The sequence below is a fragment of the Ctenopharyngodon idella genome, chromosome 16 (assembly GCF_019924925.1).
Source record: "Ctenopharyngodon idella isolate HZGC_01 chromosome 16, HZGC01, whole genome shotgun sequence".
In the NCBI taxonomy this organism is placed as follows: Eukaryota; Metazoa; Chordata; class Actinopteri; order Cypriniformes; family Xenocyprididae; genus Ctenopharyngodon; species Ctenopharyngodon idella.
Window position 1 is genome coordinate 12344345 of NC_067235.1, and position 21753 is coordinate 12366097.

Consider the following 21753-nt stretch of genomic DNA (forward strand, 5'->3'; position numbering starts at 1 on the left):
TCCGAATCACTAATTCGAAACAAAAGATTCATAAAGCTCTGAAGCAGTGTTTTGAAATCGGCCCATATAGATATTGTTGAAAAGTGGTTTTTTTGGGGGGGTTTTTGGCGCACAAAAAGTATTCTTGTCACTTTATAATATTAAGATAGAACCACTGAACTCACATGAACTGTTTCAAATATGTTTTCAGTACCTTTATGGACCTTTATGGACCTTGAGATTGAATGGCTTTGCTCTCATCTTCGGCCTCACTGAGCCATCGGATTTCATCAACAATATCTTAATTTGTGTTCGGAAGATGAACGAAGGTCTTACGGCTGTAGAACGACATGAGGATGAGTAATAAATGACATTTTTTTTATTTTTGGGTGAACTAACTGTTTAAGTGTGGATTCTGATTGGCTGTCAATGTTTTTATTGTACATGAGCTGGAAAAAAATCTTTCTGAAAGTGATTTAAACAGTATCGTTCTTCTATGTCATTATCATTATTAGTTGTAGTGTAGACTTTTCTAATCTCATAGAATTAGAAAGATTACTAAAACTGTAGTTATAGTTATCATTAGTTATCGTTTTTGGTGCGAATGGGCCTTAATTTGTTTATAAATCACACAGTAATCGTGCTCTATTGCTGAATTCAGCATACTAACATATACTCTGACTATTTCTGCAATTACTTTATATGGCAGAAATATTAAGAGTAGTATTCTAGTATGCTGTTCCGAATTCAGCCTATGTTTTTGATTCACTAAAAAAACAGGTCATAAGACTCCTGTTTGTGAGTCGAATAACAGTGGTGGCATTGCTTGTTTTTGCATGCTGCCAGTGTGTACAGCTTGATAGAAAGATATTTCTTGCCAGTATATCTTTTAATTGCCTCACATTCAATAAAGACAAACTCGCATTCACAACTCAAAAAATAAAATAATTTTTGCCGTGGGCCTGAAGATGCTGCCGCTGTTAACAAAGAAACACTGCCCATAATGGATAGTAAACCTGTGGGGACATTGAAAATCATTAGTTCAGTATAAAAACAACAGAAGTCCCCACAATGAGTGTGTATATGTGAAGGTGTTGAGATTAGATAGTATATTTTTTTCGTCAGGTTTTGCTAAGGCTGTGTTCCTCCACATGCAGATATTTTAGATGGGATGTTTGTTTGAAGTACATACTGCTAGTCTGTTTCTGCATTTCTATGTTCTGCCCTAAGGATGCCTGTTCCCTCTCATCCGCTGAGCTTTAATTTGTGTGAGAGATAAGAGTCTGCCCAAGAAAGTGGGAGCTGTGAGGGTGTGTGTGAGCTGCAGATAGTCGCCCAAATCTCCATCTCAATGCAGCTTTTACGCTCTCAGATTCTTTTAAGCAATGGTATCTTTCCTGCAACAGCCTGAAAGTCAACAGCAAATGACATTTAACATTACCCAGCCTGTAAAATACTACCTCAAATGGATGCCTGTGCTTTAGAGCTATGGGAGAAGTTGAATATAATAAGAGCTTTTACAGCACATCTCCAACAATTTGTCCTTGGAACATTGTAATCAGATTCATCTAGTCTCTTTTTTTCAGTAATGGCAAACACTCCTCACAGATTGCCTGTAGCATTGAGGCAAGGAAATTTGCTTAATTAAAAGTCTTTTTCTCCTGAGGACCACAGCAAATCTGGTTTCTAATCAAGAAAGATGCAGTATAGTTTGATTTTGTACTGAATCTTTCAGTCACATCTTTTCATAGTCTTCACAAAGACCAACCTTCACCATTCTAATCGCACTGACTTCAATATTCTTCCTATTCAGGCTTTTTGAAACCTTTGTTCATGGTTAATTGACATACTGCAAGTAGTCGGGAGTGTTTTGTGAATAGGCAGTCTGCACCTCCTGACCCTGAGGTTTCCTCCGTCAATGTTCTCCTGCCTCTCTCTTAGATCCAGCGATAGTGCAAAGAAAGCACCTGGCAGATCACCAAAAGAAATCACAAATTTTCCAAACGAGCCACTGAAGAATAATTCATTTTTTGTATTGTTTGCAGCACGCCAGCACCCCTGAGCTCCAGCAGACAATACTAATCCAAACATACGCTCATATAAACACTGATTGAAGGCTAATCTATCTCGCTTGAATACTGTAAAGTTGATACTGGGCCAATTAAAGAAACAGTTCACACAAAAATGAAAATACTCACCCCCATGTCTTTCCAAACCTGTATAACTTTCTTTCTTCTGTGGAACACAAAGAAGATATTTTGAAAAATGTCATGTTTGTTGTTCATACAATGAAAGTCAAAAGGGTTCAATCAGTGTTGTTTTCGAAGCCATTGAGTTCCATGTATGGACAAAAAACATTCTTCAAAGTAGTGCTGCACGATTAATCGAAATAAAACTGAAATTGCGATATGGCTTAGTCCGATTATCAAATCGCAAAGGCTGCAATTTAAATAAATAAATATATGCGCTGCATGTATCAGAGTGAAGCGTGGCACTTTGTTCATGTACTTGCGAGCAGCTCCTGATCCAGTGTTTTCTGTGTCTCAGGGGTGTGTTCACACTTGGAGTTCAGTTCTCTTGGTTGAAAAGAAGAAAATGATACATTTATTCCTGGTTTGCTTAGTATTCACATTGGCATTATTAACACCAAACCTAAAGATACAAAACAACAAAAAAAAGTGACGTATATTGACATATATTTTGTGACTGAACTTACCGAACATCCAAAACAATGTTGTGTGCTAAGATAAATTTGCTTGTGCACAAAGAGCTTATGTCTAATGTAAGCTTATGTGTAAGGAGACAAAACAGTGTTAGAAATGTCTCCCTTGCACACACAAATGATGGAGACAGCGGTTCCGACGCCTGTACCGAACTGTAATGGGCATGATGTTCCATTCCATCATGACAACTCTCGGAAGAGTTTAGAATGGTAACGGATATGACAGTGTTAATGTATTTATTTTTTTGCAAAATAGATCTGCTATGCTGCTGCTGCTATTGATTATTTCTGCTGCTGATATTGCTGCCGCTGTTGATTATTGCTGCTGCAGAGCAAGTACAGAGACTTGCTGCTGCCAATACATATACTGTACAGATATGCTGCTGTGAGCAAGACATGCTGCTGCTGCACAAATAGCATAGATGAAATTACCCGTATAGCAGATCTGTACAGGTGGAGCTGGGGAAGGTGGAGGGTTTCAGACTGCTGCAAACTGCTACAGCAAACACTGACCAACTATTTAAATGTTGCAGCAAGCTCATTGGCTACAGATGCAACAGGAACCAAACAGCTTTTATCACATAGTTAAAGGTGGAGTCAGTAGAATTTCAAAAACACTGTTTGGAAGTTAGTCAGGCCGACACCAACAACAAACGTGTAACCAATCAGCATTAGGGGGCATATGACGGTCGAGGAGAGAGAACGAGCAAGAGGGAAATTTGAAAAAAAGAAAAAAAAAAACTGCAGAACGAGAGATGAGACACAATACAAAGAGCTCAAAAGAATATCACTGCAATGAAGGTTTATGACTGGGCAAGCGCTTTAGGACCGCGTTTATGTTAGAAAAGCTTTCCAGTGCTGGAGAGAGCTAAGTGGGAAGGCCTGAAAACACACGCGGAGGCTGATTTTATCCCGCTTCACATGTGAGTAAGACTGGGTTTTGATTGTCTGGAGCTGCTGTGCTGTTGGCGACTAACAACGACAACTCTTGTGTACTGTATGTTCATTTTTTGTGCTTCCTTGTCATTCGTTCATCATCTGCGCTTTATTTTTCGTGAAGCATTTTGTTGCGCGTCAGCTGTGATAAACAGACATCCACTCGCATTGTGTGTGTAACGGTGGCTAGATAGTGAGAGTTTTGCAGGTAAATACTACACACTGACGCCCGCTAGTGAATGCGGAGTTTAGCGTCATTGTTAGTGCACTCGCCTCGCCTGCCAGCAGCGATCGGGCTGGAGTTCGAGACTGACTCGGAGCAGGGTGGTTAGGATTGGAGTGTGAGTTTTGGAGGTGGAGCAATGAAGAGGGGTGGGTTTGTTTGGGTTGATTTCAAATATCAACAATGTCCAACAGCGTTTTTCAAAATCTACTTATCCCACCTTTAACGATGTGATTGTCAGCAAGTTGCGTTAAGGACCCATCAGCCTGCGCCATCTAGGGTTTCATGACAGAACTTGAAATATATGCTTGAGCATTCTGTCCTTTTTAGGGCTGCATATCTTGTGACATCATGTCCCATTTTTGGTTCGTTTAGATGCCTTTGCTCCGTGTTGTGTTCATATTTCAGTCAAACCACACCAGAGTTCTCTTGGAAGCGGGCCGAGACCAAACTTTTCAGCAGGCTCAGTCTGCTTGTTAGGTGTTCAGATGGCAGCATTACTTATTCAAATGAACTGCATTAACAGAACAATCGTACCAGAGACGTTTTAATCGAGCTAAACCTGCCAAGTGTGAACGCACCCTTTAAGGTTCACTGTAAATGCCGCTCCACATGAACTCCGCTAACAGCAACATGCACCAACCATCTTCCCAAAATTGTAATGAGAAACTCTTATAAACTCACTGTTGTCAACGAAAGAGAAGCCCTACTTCAAAATATCTTTTGTGTTCCACAGAAGAAAGAAACAATTGATGACAGAATTTTTATTTTGGGGTGAACTATATCTTTATTTAATTGGTTTATGTTTTCCTCCATATTTAGTGTTGCTCTGCTGCCTGCCTGTAAAATGTTTTGCTTCACCCTTCTTCATGAATACAAAGGATTCAGACCAGAAAAACACAAATCCAAACCTCAGCCAACATTTAAACCTCGCTATATCATTGTCTTCCAGAAAGAAAAGGACTAAATCGCTTGATGTTCTTGCTAAATGTTCTCTTTGCAAGCACATGCCAAAGCCTCAAACCATAAAATCCTTTCATTCTGGCTCAGCATAGCTATTGCCAAGTCAAGGCATTATTGGTATCTTTACTTGGCAGCTCAGTTTTTTGTGTGCTTTTCACCTGTGGCTTTATAAACAAATCTGACTAAATGTTTACAACTTTGACAAGACATATACAGAGTGAGCCCATGTTGTGTAACAGTTGTTGTATGTTTGGTTGTAGCGGGTTTGGATGGAGCGCTGTGTGTGTGTTGTGGTTTGGACTTTGAGCTTGTGTTTGGTTGTGAGTGTGTAGGCAGTGAGGAAATGCTGACTGGCCGCAGTAAAGTGCTGACATTAAAAGAGACAGTGCCTGAAATAAGACATGGATCCGTAGAGACCAGCACGTATTCAGGGAAGAGAAGAAAACACACATTGATTTATGCATTCAATGAGATTGTTTTACTAAAACAAAACAACAGCTACTACTTTCCACTCTATTTTTCTTATTCGATCACGCAGTCATTCTGAACTTTCACATACTTTCCAGGGCTGTATAATACTGTTCTCAGACACACACAATGAGTGCGTCATTGGTTACGATGCAGTGTGGGATTTTTTGGTAATCTTCCCATGAATGATCAGATAATCAGGTCCTTTTCTGGATGAGGAAATGCTAATCATCACCACAGTCTTGTTTATTTCTCACACATGCATGTATTGTGAAATGAGTGTCTTTGTCTTATTGCCAAATTTCTGTTTATGGGTTTGTTACTGTCAGGCCTACTTTACGTACTAATATTGATTTTTCTAGAAGCCTGTCTGGCTAGACTGTGAGAGGAACTGTTGTGATTTATTCCTGAAAATCTTGTTTTATTTATTTATTTTTCATTTGATGCTTTCAGGCTTCTGTATTTAGACTTCAAAGAAAGATTTAGGTGCATAATTTAATGACCTATTTGGCAGATTTTATACTGTTTACTTTATGATCGGTAATAATTCATAAATTATAAATTAATATTGCCAGTCAATTTAAAAATTAATTTCACGATATTCAAAATAAATCACATTTAATTAATCACATAACAAATTTTCACTTTAAAAGAACATACTTCGTGTAATGTTTTCAGACACTTGAATGTTAATTGTAATTTTTAAAGCTGTTACAAGAAACATAGTAATGTGTGTGTACTCTCTTTAAGCACACTTACAGTGTATCCGGAAAGTATTCACAGCGCTTCATTTTTCCACATTTTGTTATGTTACAGCCTTATTCCATAAGGGATTAAATTAATTATTTTCCTCAAAATTCTACAAACAATACCCCATAATGACAATGTGAAAAAAGTTTGTTTGAAATCGTTGCAAATTTATTAAAAATAAAAAACGGAGAAAAAAAAATCACATGTACATAATTATTTACAGCCTTTTCCATGACACTTAAAATTGAGCTCAGGTGCATCCTGTTTCCACTGATCATCCTTGAGATGTTTTTACAACTTGATTGGAGTCCGCCTGTGGTAATTTCAGTTAATTGGACATGATTTGGAAAGGCACACACCTGTCTATATAAGGTCCCACAGTTAACAGTGCATGTCAGAGCACAAACCAAGCCATGAAGTCCAAGGAATTGTCTGTAGACCTCTGATACAGGATTGTATTGAGGCACAGATCTGGGGAAGGGTACAGAAAAATTTGTGCAGCACTGAAGGTCCCAATGAGCACAGTGGCCTCCATCATCCATAAATGGAAGAAGTTTGGAACCACCAGGACTCTTCCTAGAGCGGGCCACCCAGCCAAACTGAGCGATCGGTGGAGAAGGGCCTTAGTCAGGGATGTGACCGAGAACCCAATGGTCACTCTGACAGAGCTCCAGCGTTTCTCTGTGGAGAGAGGAGAACCTTCCAGAAGAACAACCATCTCTGCAGCACTCCACCAATCAGGCCTGTATGGTAGAGTGGCCAGACGGAAGCCACTTCTCAGTAAAAGGCACATGACAGCCCGCCTAGAGTTTGCCAAATGTCACCTGAAGGAATCTCAGACCATGAGATCAACAAAGATTGAACTCTTTGGCCTGAATAGCAAGCGTCATGTCTGGAGGAAACCAGGCACCGCTCATCACCTGGCCTATACCATCCCTACAGTGAAGCATGGTGGTGGCAGCATCATCATGTTGTGGGGATGTTTTTCAGTGGCAGGAACTGGGAGACTAATCAGGAACAAGGGAAAGATGAATGCAGCAATGTACAGAGACATCCTTGATGAAAACCTGCTCTGGACCTCAGACTGGGGCAAAGGTTCATCTTCCAACAGGACAACAACTCTAAGCACACAGCCAAGATAACAAAGGAGTGGCTGCGGGACAACTCAGTGAATGTCCTTGAGTGGCCCAGCCAGAGCCCAGACTTAAACCTGATTGAACATCTCTGGAGAGATATGAAAATGGCTGTGCACCAACGCTCCCCATCCAACCTGATGGAGCTTGAGAGGTCCTGCAAAGAAGAATGAGAGAAACTTCCCAAAAATAGGTGTGTTAAGCTTGTAGCATCATGCTCAAAAAGACTTGAGGCTGTAATTGGTGCCAAAGGTGCTTCAACAAAGTATTGAGCAAAGGCTGTGAACACTTATGTACATGTGGTGGTTTATTTATTTATTTTTTATTTTTAATAAATTTGCAAAGATTTCAAACAAACTTCTTTCACTTTGTCATTATGGGGTATTGTTTATAGAATTTTGAGGAAAATAATGAATTCCTTTTGGAATAAGGCTGTATCATAACAAAATGTGGAAAAAGCGCTGTGAATACTTTCCGGATGCACTGTAAGTAGCCTTTTGTTTTACAAATATTATTTTATCTGCAAGTACATCTTTTGATGTACATTACAAGTGCACTTCTTTTTCACATGGGACAGCTGTGTTGAGCCACTCTGCACTTAGTACTTTAAGCTTGAATTGCTCAGATTAAATTGCTTTATATAATTTGCATACAGTTCAGGAGGGCATGATTAAATGTGTTAATTTTTTATCTCATTTTTTTTTTAAAGTAATTTACTGTATTAAATTAACATGTTAAACAGCAATTGAGATTTTTTTCTTTTTTTTTAATGAAAATAGTGTTTTAAGGTGTTCTTCTGTTTTAGATGGACAGGGCTGCCATTCTCATTAGTATGCATGATGTATGCAAATGAACCTCCATATCCTGTGCTCAACAGCCGTACTGAACCATGTCAGGCTCTGACTTGTGTTCTTTTGAGAAATGACTTGCTTACTAGAGGTGCTGCTTCCCCATTCATTTATATCACACTAGATTTGAAAGTATATACCATAATGTTATGTGACGTTAGATAGACACCCAAAGCTTAAACTGGAAGAGGATTTCTGAGAGATTTGGAAAACAAATTTCCAACTAATTTCCAGTTGCAAACTATATGGTATGGAAGCTAGTTTCCACCAAAAAGGTAATTGTGGCTTTTTAGGCTATATCTCACCATTTTGACTTTTTTTCCCCTGCAATTGCAAGTTTATATATCACAAAAAAGTCAAAATTGTGAGTTATAAACTCTGAACCACACATAGGCAGCAGCGTCATTGAACAGCGTCATTGAATTTTGAGGTCCAGAAAGGTATTAAAGACATAATTAAAATAGTCAATGTGACTACAAAAAATAACGACTTCAACAATTTGAACTGACGTAGTGCAGGCTTCCGTGTTTACGTCAGACTCATTATTGGCCAGCTCCTGCGTCAGCATCACACTCATGCGTCATGCTGCTCACGTGTAAAGCATCGGCCAATACGGAGTCGGCGTTCGGACATAAACACGGAAGCCTGCACTACGTTCACTACGTCAGCTGCATATGACAACAGTTCAAATTGTTAAATAAAGTCATTATTTTTGTTTTGTTTTTGCGCACAAAAAGTATTCTCGTCGCTTCATAACATTAAGGTTGAACCACTGTAGTCACGTTGATTATTTTAACAATGTCTTTACTAACTTTCTGGACCTCAAAAGGTACAATGACGCTTCTGCCAATGTGTGGTTCAGAAACCCTCGGATTTCATCAAAAATATCTTAATTTGTGTTCTGAAGATGAACGGTCTTACGGGTTTGGGACGACATGAGGGTGAGTAATTAATGACAGAATTTCATTTTTTGGGTAAACTCTAAACAATTCCAACTTAAAGACATAAGAAGTTGCAATTTTCTTTTTTATTACTTATTCTGTGGTGGAAACAAGCTTCCATAGAATGGAGCTCTATTCAGGGGGAGCATGTCGATGACAATAAACGGGTATATAAATGGCGTCTTATCTCATTTCTGTGGCAATTGTTCTGTCACCCTTCCACAACCCCAACTCCACCTTATTTCTATTCATTTCTGTTATTTATTAAGTCATCCTGGGTGGGCTGCAAACTAAAATCAGTTTACCTTCATCTCACTCAAGAATCATACAGTATTAATATGTGAAATTGTGAAACAGATTATTGCTCTCTTTTTATCTGCCAAGTTCAAAAAACAACTCGATATAGCACAACAAAATGGAACATAATGGAACAGAAGCAAAACAAACATTCTCAATCCATTTTTGAATATTTATTCAATGATTTTGTCTGCCACAATAATCTAACATTCTTGAATTCCCTTCATGTGGGTGCTTTTCTCCTCAAATGTTACATTTATGCTAAATGCAATTAATTGTATATTGTAATAATAATGTAATTCATTTGGTTAAAGTGTTTAATTGATTGAAAGTCCATGTTTTTTAAATTACAAAAACCTATGCTTGTGTGTGTGTTTGTGTTTTAGCTGTACGAGTGTGTTAAAAAAACAGTTTGTAGATTTATTGTCTTTGAGAATGGGAACTAAATGAAAGAAGTGTTAAAACATGTATACCCCGAGGGCATTGTAGAGGAAGGATTATGTTGTCAGAGCCATGCGCATTACACATCACAGCTTACAGAATAACTTAACATTAAGGAAACAATATAATAACCTTGGATTACAGACACACTCTAACCTGACAGTAAGTTTCATAGACTGTGTTAAATGAGAACATACAGACAATAGACGATTATTTTAACACATGTTCGTAGCACAGAACAGAAGACATCCTGACATTCTTTTATTATCCTTTTTTTTTATAGATCCTGAAGACTATCAGCCACCGATATGGAAATCCTACTGTAAGTATTTTCTTTTAGCATTATATATGTACAGATTGACAATTTTAATGTCTCAAAACTAGGTCCAGTTGACAGATTGACACTAACATCCAGAATAAAACACACTTGACTGAAGAAATACAATAATCTGGGCTTCAAACATGAGAGTGTTGCATTATGGGAATGTGGTCTGGCATAGAGCAAGTGGTCATAAACCATGGTCAGAAATTAACTGTACCACTACAGGGCAATACAGGGGAATGTTTTTCACCTTTGTAAGAGCCATTTTGATCATTTCCTTAATAAATATATCTGTGTTGTCTTTTAAGTCATATACTTAAATTTAATTTCTTCAGTCAATCAAAATACTATAGACTTTTACCAGTAAAATTGTGGCTTGTCATATTCTGGCTACATAAACAAAACAAGCTGAGAATTCAGTTGAAGTGCACACTTAAACCACCGGTGTTTTCAGTGGTGACTAATCTAAATGCCTCTGATTGGCTATTGCATTCATAAGCTCAACAGAGACATGTGTGATTGGTTATAATGCGCAACGCTACAGAAAACTCCGTAAAAGGAAATCTGATGCAATGTGAGCATGTCTAAATGTAATGCCGCAATCAACATTTTTCATTTATTTTCACATTTTACTTTAATCAGAACAGCTGTAATTCGGTTGTTAAGTCTGGCATCACGTGGCAGCGCTTCTGGGTCCAAACGCTCTATCTCATACCACAAGAAAACAAAAGGTGCTAATATACACACACGATGTGGTGTAATACTACCAAAAAATTATAATCATAATCTTTATCTCCATACCAAAATCTCAGATGGCCAGACAGTGATTCATCTTTTATAAATCGTTAAAATATTAATGTCTGTGATGCTGTGAGCACAGAGACTGTTGTGTAGACTAAGTATTTTAAATGTTTAACTTTTTAAAATGTTAAATGTTTAAAATGATTAAATAGCACACATAAATGGCCGTCGAGATGGCATTCTCAAGTGAAACGACTCGAGGCTTGGACCCAGAAAAGGCATTCCTTAAGTCACGACTTAACAAGCGGATAGATTTGGTTTAATTGTGCAAGGTACTTTTCCCCCTTATCTTGAATGTGGTGGCATTTATGTTCATTTTAGTGGCATCCGACCATGACAGGAGTGATTCTCCTGTCAAGGTTTTCCTAACCAGTGAGCATTATCTCAGATTTTTCTAGTCCAGCCCACATTTTAACTCATTTTCCCTCGCATTCACTCCCACTGTGCAGTATTTTTAGAGCAGGCCCCGTCCTTGTCATTCTAGTGGACGTTGTCCAGAACCCACTGCTTGTTCTGAGCTTCTTTGACAAAAACTTGGCATCGCTGTCAGATGCCTTCCTGCTCCCTGTGAGGAAAAATCTGAGCGCTGAGTCCAGATTCTGTCTGTGCTCAGACTGCGGCGGCCAATCGCTGCTCTCCATGATGAGCAGCTTTTAATGAAGTCATCAAGAGAAGGTCACGTCCATGTCGAGCTGAAGTGCCCCCGCACATCTGCTGTGGTTTTTGAGCCAGTATTGATCATTTCACTACCGCTGCTTTCTTCACACTAATCTAAATGCCATTATTAAACTTTTTCCTCACAGTAAAGAACTAATTTGTTCAGATTGATAATATACACTGCCAAAAGTCCAAGAGTCCACTATTTATTATGCTTTCATCTAAAAATTTTATAGTGAATTTAAATATATACACTGCTAAAAAGTCAGTTAAACTCCTGGGATATTGATCTGGTCAGTTAAGTAGCAGAGGGGGTTGTTAATCAGTTTCAGCTGCTTTGGTGTTAATGAAATTAACAACAGGTGCACTAGATGGGCAACAATGAGACAACCCCCAAAACAGGAATGGTTTTACAGATGGAGGCCATGGACATTTTTTCCCTACTCATCTTTTCTGACTGTTTTTCACTAGTTTTGCATTTGGCTAGGGTCAGTGTCACTACTGGTAGCATAAGGCGATACCTGGACCCTACAGAGGTTGCACAGGCAGTCCAACTCCTCCAGGATGGCACATCAATACGTGCCATTTCCAGAAGGTTTGCTGTGTCTCCCAGCACAGTCTCAAGAGCATGGAGGAGATTCCAGGAGACAGGAAGTTACTCTAGGAGAGCTGGACAGGGCCGTAGAAGGTACTTAACCCATCAGCAGGACCGGTATCTGCTCCTTTGTGCAAGGAGGAACAGGATGAACACTGCCAGAGCCCTACAAAATGACCTCCAGCAAGCCACTGGTGTGAATGTCTCTGACCAAACAATCGGAAACAGACTTCATGAGGGTGGCCTGAGGGCCTGACGTCCTCTAGTGGGCCCTGTGCTCACTGCCTGGCACCGTGGAGCTCGATTGGCATTTGCCATTGAACACCAGAATTGGTAGGTCCGCCACTGGCGCCTTGTGCTTTTCACCGATGAGAGCAGGTTCACCCTGAGCACATGTGACAGACGTGAAAGGGTCTGGAGAAGCCGTGGAGAACGTTATGCTGCCTGTAACATTTATTCAGCATGACTGGTTTGGTGGTGGTCAGTGATGGTCTGGGTAGGCATATCCATGGAGAGACGTACAGACCTCTACAGGCTAGACAGTGGCACTCTGACTGCCATTAGGTATCAGGATGAAATCCTTGGACCCATTGTCAGACCCTATGCAGGAGCAGTGGGTCCTGGGTTCCTCCTGGTGCACGACAATGCCCGGCCTTATGTGGCGAGAGTATGTAGGCAGTTCCTGGAGGATGAAGGAATTGATACCATTGAATGGCCCCCACGCTCGCCTGACCTAAATCCAATAGAACACCTCTGGGACATTATGTTTCGGTCCATCCAACGCCACCAGGTTGCACCTCAGGCCGTCCAGGAGCTCAGTGATGCCTTGGTCCAGATCTGGGAGGAAATACCCCAGGATACCATCCGTCGTCTCATTAGGAGCGTGCATACAAGCACGTGGGGGCCATACAAGCTACTGAGTACCATTTTGAGTTGCTGCAATGAAATTTCAGCAAAATGGACTAGCCTGCTGCATCATTTTTTCACTTTGATTTTCAGGGTTTCTTTGAAAATTTAGTCCTCTGTAGGTTGATAATTATTATATGTGGCTTCCTTTTGTTTCTAACACATTACCCAGTCCATATCAGTATAGATATCCAGCGTGATATTTTTCCCCATTGAGATCTGCCAAACTACCTAATGTTTTCTTTAAGAATTATTTTAATGATAAAGAATTTATTCTTGTATTCTTTTATGTCCCCGCCTCAATAATATCAAAACTTTACAAAGTATTTTAATTAAGAACATTACAATATATTCATTATAAAAGAGATGTATTCAAGAATACGTAGGAATTTTTAATAGATCCATATATTTCTAATTCATAATATGTACATTTTTCTTTGTTTTAGTGTTCAAAATCCTAAAACTTCATGATTCTTTCCAGGTCTCAATAAAAAAATTCAAAGAAGTTTCAGACTTTTGAAACCCACTGCAGGTGCAGCAAGTGTTGGAGTGGCATTTTAGCACCTTGTAGACACAAGGTCTATTTATTTGTATGGAGATACAGGTGTTTTTTCACTTTAGTGATGACTTAAAATTCAAAATCCCCATTTTTATCATTGAGAATGAAGACTAAGTAACTCACTATCAAAGGAATGTGTGCGAACTGACCGCAAATAGACCTTGCCTGTGCAAGCTGATTATTTAGGAGAGGATAACCTGAGGAATTCCTGGTATTAACCTCCATTCTCTGTACTACATTTTCAGACAAACAGGCACAATCAAAACATCTGTGCTTAAACCCCCTTGAGCTGAATACTGGCCCTTCATGTAGTCCTTTCCCATATTGACCAACTGTTGGTGTTGATTTATCTGTATGCCTATTGCGCAGTGTTCATTTTTCAATAGCTTTACCAATATTACCCAATCTACTTTTATAATGCATTGTAGCTTAGTCTGACAGAAGTGATAGTGGGTGTGTGTCCTCGAGTTCACACCTAATGGATTAATGTCTAAGAGAGAATGTTGTGTTTTGACATGCTCTATATATACCAACATCTCACCACAGCGTTATAAAGATAAAATAAGCTAAAATAAACTGTAGAATTTCCTCTGATGAGCTGCTTCTCATGCCGAAAGACTCAATATCAATGTAACCTTTTCTTATTTTCAAAATATAAAAATATTAATTTATAAAAAAAAATTTAGAAATATTTTTCTTCATTGTTTGTCAGTGTACCAATTACAACAAGAAGCACCAAGACCAAAGAGGATCACATGTCCTCAGGAGGTAAGTACAGGAAAAATGTGTGTAAACACTTCCAAGGTTTTTCAAACATGACTCATATTGATTCAGTCTGCATATCTTTTACTAAACACTGGAGCAGATGTTCAGACTGTCTCCATGTTCACAAAATGTTCATCTTGTTAGAAAAGACTTGCCTGTTAGAAAAGCCTCATGAGCAGTTTGACAAAGTGATTTGTGTTGCAAACTGTGTTTCTCAATGTATTTCTCTCTCTTACGTTCTTCTCTCTGGCTTGCAGATGGAAAGCAGACCCAAATACTATGGTAGAGAGTGAGTGTCTAACTTTATTAGTAGTGCTTTGGAAGCAAAGCATCAATATTACTATTCCTATTACATTACTTCTAGTAGCTGTCTAGTTACTTTTTACCCCCTTTCTTCAAGTATGCGTCTGAAATTTGCAGTGAGTTAGCAGAATTTATTATTTAAGACCATTATGAGTGGCGGTGCTCATTGATTTTGTGTAGTGATGTGTGTGAGGGTGCTAATATGAGTGTATGAGGGAGAGAGAAAAGGACTGTGATTTATGTTGTGTCAGTTGTGTCAGTTAGAGTGTCTGTGCATGTGCATGTGAATATGTAAGCATGTGTGTGTGCACCAGGGTAAATCATGGTGTCTCTGTACAGGTTCCATGGTCTGATTTCCAGAGAGCGTGCAGATGAACTGCTGGCAGGGACAGAAGGTGCTTATCTCATCAGAGAGAGTCAGAGACAACCAGGAACTTATACACTTGCTTTGAGGTACATGCCATCTATTCTTTTATCCTTTCCCTAATTATGCTCGCTCATCCATCCATCATCATATTATATTAATATAGACTTCAGTGTCACATGATCCTCATTCAAATCTTTCTAAGACGCTTATCTGATGCTCAAGAAACATTTCTTCTTATTTACAAACAGTTGTCCTGCTTAAAATTTTTGTGGGAACTGTGATTCATTTGAAATAGAAATCTTTTGTAACCATGTAAAAGGTATTACTGTCACTTTTGATCATTTTAAAGGGTTAGTTCACCCAAAAAATGAAAATTCTGTCATTAATTACTCACCCTCATGTCGTTCCACACCCGTAAGACCTTCGTTCATCTTCAGAACGCAAATTAAGATATTTTTGATAAAATCCGATGGCTCAGTGAGGCCTGCATTGCCAGCAAGACAATTAACATTTACAATGCCCAGAAAGCTACTAAAGACGTGTTTAAAACAGTTCATGTGACTTCAGTGGTTCAACCTTAATATTATGAAGCGATGAGAATACTTTTTGTGCACCAAAAAAACCCAAAATAACGACTTTATTCGACTTTATTTTTTTTTTACAAATTGCGAAAATAATATATGAATATATTTTGTTTTATAATATACAGTATTATTATAATATTATCAGAATAATATTATATCATACTGCATTATAATATACAGTAATATAATATGCAGTACTACTTGTCTATCACTCAGATTTGGTGGCCAGACTCTGAACTACCGACTCTTTCATGATGGAAAGCACTTTGTGGGAGAAAAACGTTTCGAGTCGGTTCATGATCTGGTTACAGACGGTCTCATCACTCTCTATATTGAGACCAAGGCAGCAGAGTACATTGCCAAGATGACCACAAACCCTATCTACCAGCATCTGGGCTATACCTCTCTCCTAAGGGACAAAATCACTCACCGACTCAACCGGACCCGCTCTGAGCCCAAAAAAGTTACTTTCCAACACGAGGACAAGGTAATGTACATACCTCTTCAGATATAGATTATAATGTTCTACTAAAGTTTACAGCATGTGTGTCAGCAATGTATGATAAATTAATATTATAATAAGATAAAAATATAATAAGATATCATATACTGCATAATCATAAGACATTATAATAAAACCTTGGTCGTTTATGCTAAATAAAGATGATGAGGAAGGAGGACAATTTTTATTGAAATTAATCATAAAAGAGCATTGTTTTTTGTGGAATCCCTCAGGGCTTTGTTTTAGGACCTCTGTTGTTTTCATTGTATATGTTAATTATAGGCTAATCAGTAGACTTGGGATAAATTTGGCATTTTTTGCTTGTCATTGCACATTTCAGCACTCAACACTAACTAGCAATAATGCTGTCAATTCTGTTTCATTTCCTTTGAGTCATTCTTGGTATTTGAGATGACATTTACATGCAGAATTCAGTCAGAGAGTTAATCGTAAAAACACATCTCTGTGTCTGTGCATAGTGATAACAGGACATTGACACTGGCACTGCTTCATTATGCATGTGCCCGTAGATGGAATGGACCTTATCCATTCATTTTTGTTTTTGTTTTTTTAGTATTAGTCACACAGTTTCTTTAAACCAAATCATGGCGTCAGGCACCATCCTTTCACGAATCATTATAAGAATGGTATTTAGACAAATAAGGAGCATTTCTTTCTGTGCATTTGGAAGATTATAAGAATGTGAGAGTGTTTAAGCATTAGGGTGTGCAACTGTGCATCTTTGATGAAAGATAATGCCATGAATGTGTTGTCTCCTCTCTCATTCATCAGACGCACTGTCTGGTTCACTGACAGGAGAGTTTTATCAATTCAGTCAGATCTACTGCTACCTCTTTATGAATTCTGTTGCCTCACTCTTGAGGTGAAATAGCTCTTCATGAGAGCTCTGTGAAATGAACATAAGCGATGATCAAACATTTGTCAATTAGTCAACGGAAGCGTAGTTTGCTTATCACCCACAGTCATGTTTGCATAGGGCAAATTTGTTTTTGTTACCGACACCAGACAGAGAATTTTAGTTCGCTAAGGGTTTTAACCCTTTAAGACCGGATGGAGCGTCGGCGCTCCCATTTGCGTGTCTCTCTTTAAGAGCCAATAAAAAATGAATCCATATAGGTAGCACAAAAATTATTTTTGCATACAAAACCAGAGACTTTAAACTTTCATATCAAGCCTCCAACATGCTTCTGTTGCGTTGTTTTCACTCTCTAATGAGTCTGAGTAATATGCGTTTACAACAAAAACAGCACAGCCGCTAACGGAATACAAATATGTATATTTCACGTGCTCATAACTTCATGAAAAATGCACAGATCATAGAAAATGGCATCAATATTTAAAGCAGATTCTCACGATTAAAATGAACCCAAAATCAACATAATATATTGCGTTGATCACTCACGGAATGATTTAACATACTTGGCTAAAAACATGTCTCTCATCTTTCCGGGATGCAGTGTGTATCCAATGATCCCGGACCCATCCATGTTCGTTTTCCAACGTGGAATAACACAAAATAAATATCATTTTAAAGCTTAGAATCTCATCTTTTTAATGCATCTAACCATTTTGAAAAACCCCTAACGAGTGCTGAGAAGTGCCTCTAAACCCGAGTTTACCGCCCGTGGGCGCCACCTGGCTGCGGAAAAAATGAATAACAACTTATTAAACTATACTTAATGCTATCACCACGAAATTTGAACCAGATGCAGCTCACATGTAGGAGAGCATCACCAAAAAAGAATTTTTATCCGATCTTATTGCGTTCCTGAGTTATTCCATGTCAAATAAAAAAATTATTACAAAAAATTATATATATATTTTGTCTTTTATCAGCTGTTTCTCAGCATGAAAATGTCCAAATGTAATTTATATTTTCTTAAAATTTAAAAAGTGTTCTATCAAATGATACCTACCTTTTGACTCTCCTTGCTACAGTTTTGAAGTTAAGAGTCTTTACTTTTGTGTGTGTCGCTCAGAAAAAAAAAACTCTAAAAAAAGCCTTCAGGTCTTAAAGGGTTAATTAATATAAATTAACTCCGCACACTTCAACAAGTGGAGTTTTTTCCGTCTCACAGCTTTGTTCAGATGTCCACTAGGGGGCAGCCTCAACAAGCTGTCAAGCTGTGAATATGGATTTGTGTACAGTATATACTTCAAAAGATCTGATTTGTTTCAGCCCGATATTCACTTTAGTATTCTCAGACTAATAATGCAGGGATTCATGATAATAACTGTGCAGTTCTAATTTTAATATTTGTTTTTGTGATATATTGCTGCTTTGTTACAGTGTAGCTACAATTCTTGCAGTAGCCTTATAGTATTTATTGTATTTATTCATATGTTTAATTAGCTTTTATTTTTATATTTTCAGTTTTCATTTTCATTTTATGTTTTAGTAATTGTATGTGCTTTTGTTGTTTTTATTAGTTTTTTAATTGCTTTAATTTATTTTTATTTCAGTATTAGTTTTAGTTATTTTAGAACTTCAACTTATTTTATTTCAGTTAGTTGCCAAGCAAACATATAACATTTATTTCAATGATTTTTAATAGTTTTAGTTTTTGTTTTAGTTTTAGGTAGCAATAACAACTCTATTGTGTTTTAACAATGTAATTGTTATGAATCTAAGGCTTTTCATGAAAATTGTCTTACCCTGGAAGGCTTAGCTAATTTGTAACAATAAATGGTAATCATCATCAACCTAACGATCAAATTATTATAAGGTAATTTTTTTCTCTTGAAATTTTACAGTGACCTGACCTCACACACCCTGAAATCCCTTTAACATCACTGTCTTAATTTACCCGTGTCTGACCATTTACAGGTAGCATTTAGGGAGCAGAATCAGGGTGTGTCTTTCTATGACGGCAGTGTGATAACCTGTATGAATCCCTTACCTTGCCTGTCTGGTCATCTGCGCAGCTCAGAGTTCACATGGCTCTCTTCCTCTAATAACAGTAATCGCTGAAGTGTTCTGCTGGCCTGGCAAGTTCCACCTAAAACCACTCGCTGCTGATGGATCGGAGTTATTAGAATTAGCGCTTAGAGCTTTGTGGTCATTTATCATTGTTGTTTACATTTCAGCACTGCAGCTTTTAAAATGAAAGATAGGAATTATCTGTTTTTTACTTTCCTGTGGTTGCCTTATAAATTAGTCATAATACTGGCTCTTACAGTCACAGTGTATTGGTGCTTTCCTTATTTGGCCGGTTTGGCAAAATTCATTTTTGTCCTTCATTTTTTTTAAATGTCTTTTCATTATTCAGTATAAATGAGAATCCATTATGTTATTACAGCCACAAGGTCTCCAAGTTCAAGTATTGATAGAGAAAATTCATAATATTACAGTATTTTGAATGAATTGAATAGTGTATTAAATGAATGTAGCACATTTCCCTCTGTGTGTATCGCATAGGATGTGTTTTTGCACTGTACATACTTTATGTGCCCTAGTTCTGTCTGTCTCCTCATCTGGGGTCTCTTCTGTCAATACAAGGGTCTCTAAAAAGAGACTAGGCCTTATTGTCTCTCTTTTGTGTTTGGCTTTTGCGCCTATTTTATTAGGAGACAAGAAGCCATCTGCCTTAGGACAAAAAGTGCAAGTCTTGCTCATTCACTCACAATGTCTATGAGCCCCATCTCCCTCTTCCCTTGTATCACTGTATGTGACTCCCCAACATCCCTTTATCTTTTCTTTTGAGTGTATAGCTTAAACGTGTGACCCTCAGTAAGCTACTGTTTTTACTTCAGTGCTGGTATTTCAGTTTATGCTATCTGAACTAGATGTTGGTTTTCAGTTTGAATTAGTAATAGGCTGATGTATCAGATTAATCGGCCCGTATTCAGCCATTTTGAGATCATCATCGTTGGTTGTGCACATCTGTGCTGGCTTAGGTTCTTGTGTTAGGTTATGTTGTAAATGCACATTTTCTGTTTTCAAACATTTTTGAGTGGTTTTTGAGTAAATAAGTGTGAAATAATAGTTTATTTGTTGTATTTTAGCAATGTTGTAGCAATCTCATTTGCTAGCATTTCATGCTAGCTATGCATGACCTTGTGAAAAAGAAAGTGCACCTAAAGGCACAATATGTAAGATATTTGGATTAAAATATCCAAAAAACACTAGAGCAGTGTTATATATTTTGTTGACTTGTGTACTTAAATTATCCTAAATGTTTCCAAGAATGTTTAAATCCAGGTAAATAAGCTATTTTAACCAGGACACGGACCGTGACCAATATCTTTTCATTTAACATGCAGTTAAGTTTCTAAAAACATTACATTTAGTTCGCACTTAAGTACTGTTTTTAAAAGTATGCTAAAGTGTACTTATTTTTAATGGGCAATAGGCTTGCCGGCTAATTAGCCATGTTGTTTTTAGCATAGCGGTTTTCTGTGTATGATTCTGTGCTTAACATTACTTGAAGAGACATTCTTGTTTTGTGCTACAACATAAAATACACACAGTCATGTTTCAAACGTGAATTCTGAAATTTGCTAACATTTTTTTAGCTGCCATTCGCAAACCATCTTAGTCCTCATTTAGCAACTTTTTAGCAAGTATTTATTTGTATTTTAAAAAACCTTATTTTACTCCTAAACCAAAAGACTGCTTTAGTAAAAACTTTCCAGTTTACTGCTTTAGTAAAAAGAAATTCCAGAGGGAATCCGTTCCTCAAACATTCTCTTTGGTTTTAGGACTACAAACTGAACAGCTCTATATTGATTAAATAAATTGCCATTATATCGGCCATCAGCTGCATTGTGCCCTATATATTGGCATCGTCCGTGAAAATCCCATATCAGTCGAGCAATAGAACACATGTTAACTACTCTGTACCCCCAGCACACAAAAATGTGTGTCACTGTGGAGGTCAGCAGCAATAAAAACCACGCCAGCACTTTTTTAGCAGTGCTCATACTTTTACTCAACACAACCCTGACAGGCTTCCACTCATCTCCACCTCACTTTTCTAGGAAATCTGGTACATCATGTCTATGTGGCATATCTTGAATATGTGAGCCTTAGCCAGGTTGCTTTTCTTCCTCTTCAGCATTCTTTTTTTTTTACTCATCAGATCTCTATTATTCTTTCCTAATCTCATCATTTTGGTAATTGATGTAATCTTGCAAATGACCGGCCACCCATACTAGGCCCTCAGTTTTGCTGTATCTGTGAGGTGAGGAAGTCTCATGTGTGTTCTACACAGGATGTTTCAGCAAATACCCAGACAATGTTGCTGGATTCGGCATCAGCCTCCTGCTGAGAAGGGTCATGGTCCCCCAGCCTGAAAATTAGTCTAGAGTCCTTATTTACACCTGGTACTTAGTATCATCTGTCTTGGATAATCTGATTACAAAGGTTGATGGTCTTAAGATCAGAAGTTTAATTTCTTTTAAAGACAAATTTATTTGCTTGTTTACAATGCATGTTTAAAAGTTTAAAATGCTTGTTTTAACACAGTAGATGATTGACAGGTACTATAAGTAGGCAGTACTTAAGGGAAAATTCTGTCATTATTTACTCATCCTTATGTGATTTAAAACCCATAAGGCATTCATTCATCTTCAAAACACAAATTAAGATATTTTTCATTTTAATTAAACCTGAAATGTTTCTGTCCCTCCATTAAAAGTCCATGCAACCAAAAATTTGACACTTCAAAA

The 21753-nt window shown here is 37.9% G+C and overlaps 1 protein-coding gene across 2 annotated transcripts in view; it reads left to right on the top strand.

Moving 5' to 3' along the window:
- The window catches only part of chn2 (chimerin 2), a 50902-nt gene that overhangs the window by 10007 nt on the left and 19142 nt on the right, over window positions 1-21753 (top strand). For both annotated transcript variants that reach the window (XR_007925578.1, XM_051866073.1), the window contains 5 exons: window positions 9985-10023; window positions 14254-14309; window positions 14564-14595; window positions 14949-15062; window positions 15777-16047. Coding sequence is in view for 1 of the 2 variants with exons in the window: in XM_051866073.1 (XP_051722033.1) it covers window positions 9985-10023; window positions 14254-14309; window positions 14564-14595; window positions 14949-15062; window positions 15777-16047 (512 nt within the window). In the remaining variant the exon portion in view is untranslated. The remainder of the gene's footprint in view (window positions 1-9984; window positions 10024-14253; window positions 14310-14563; window positions 14596-14948; window positions 15063-15776; window positions 16048-21753) is intronic.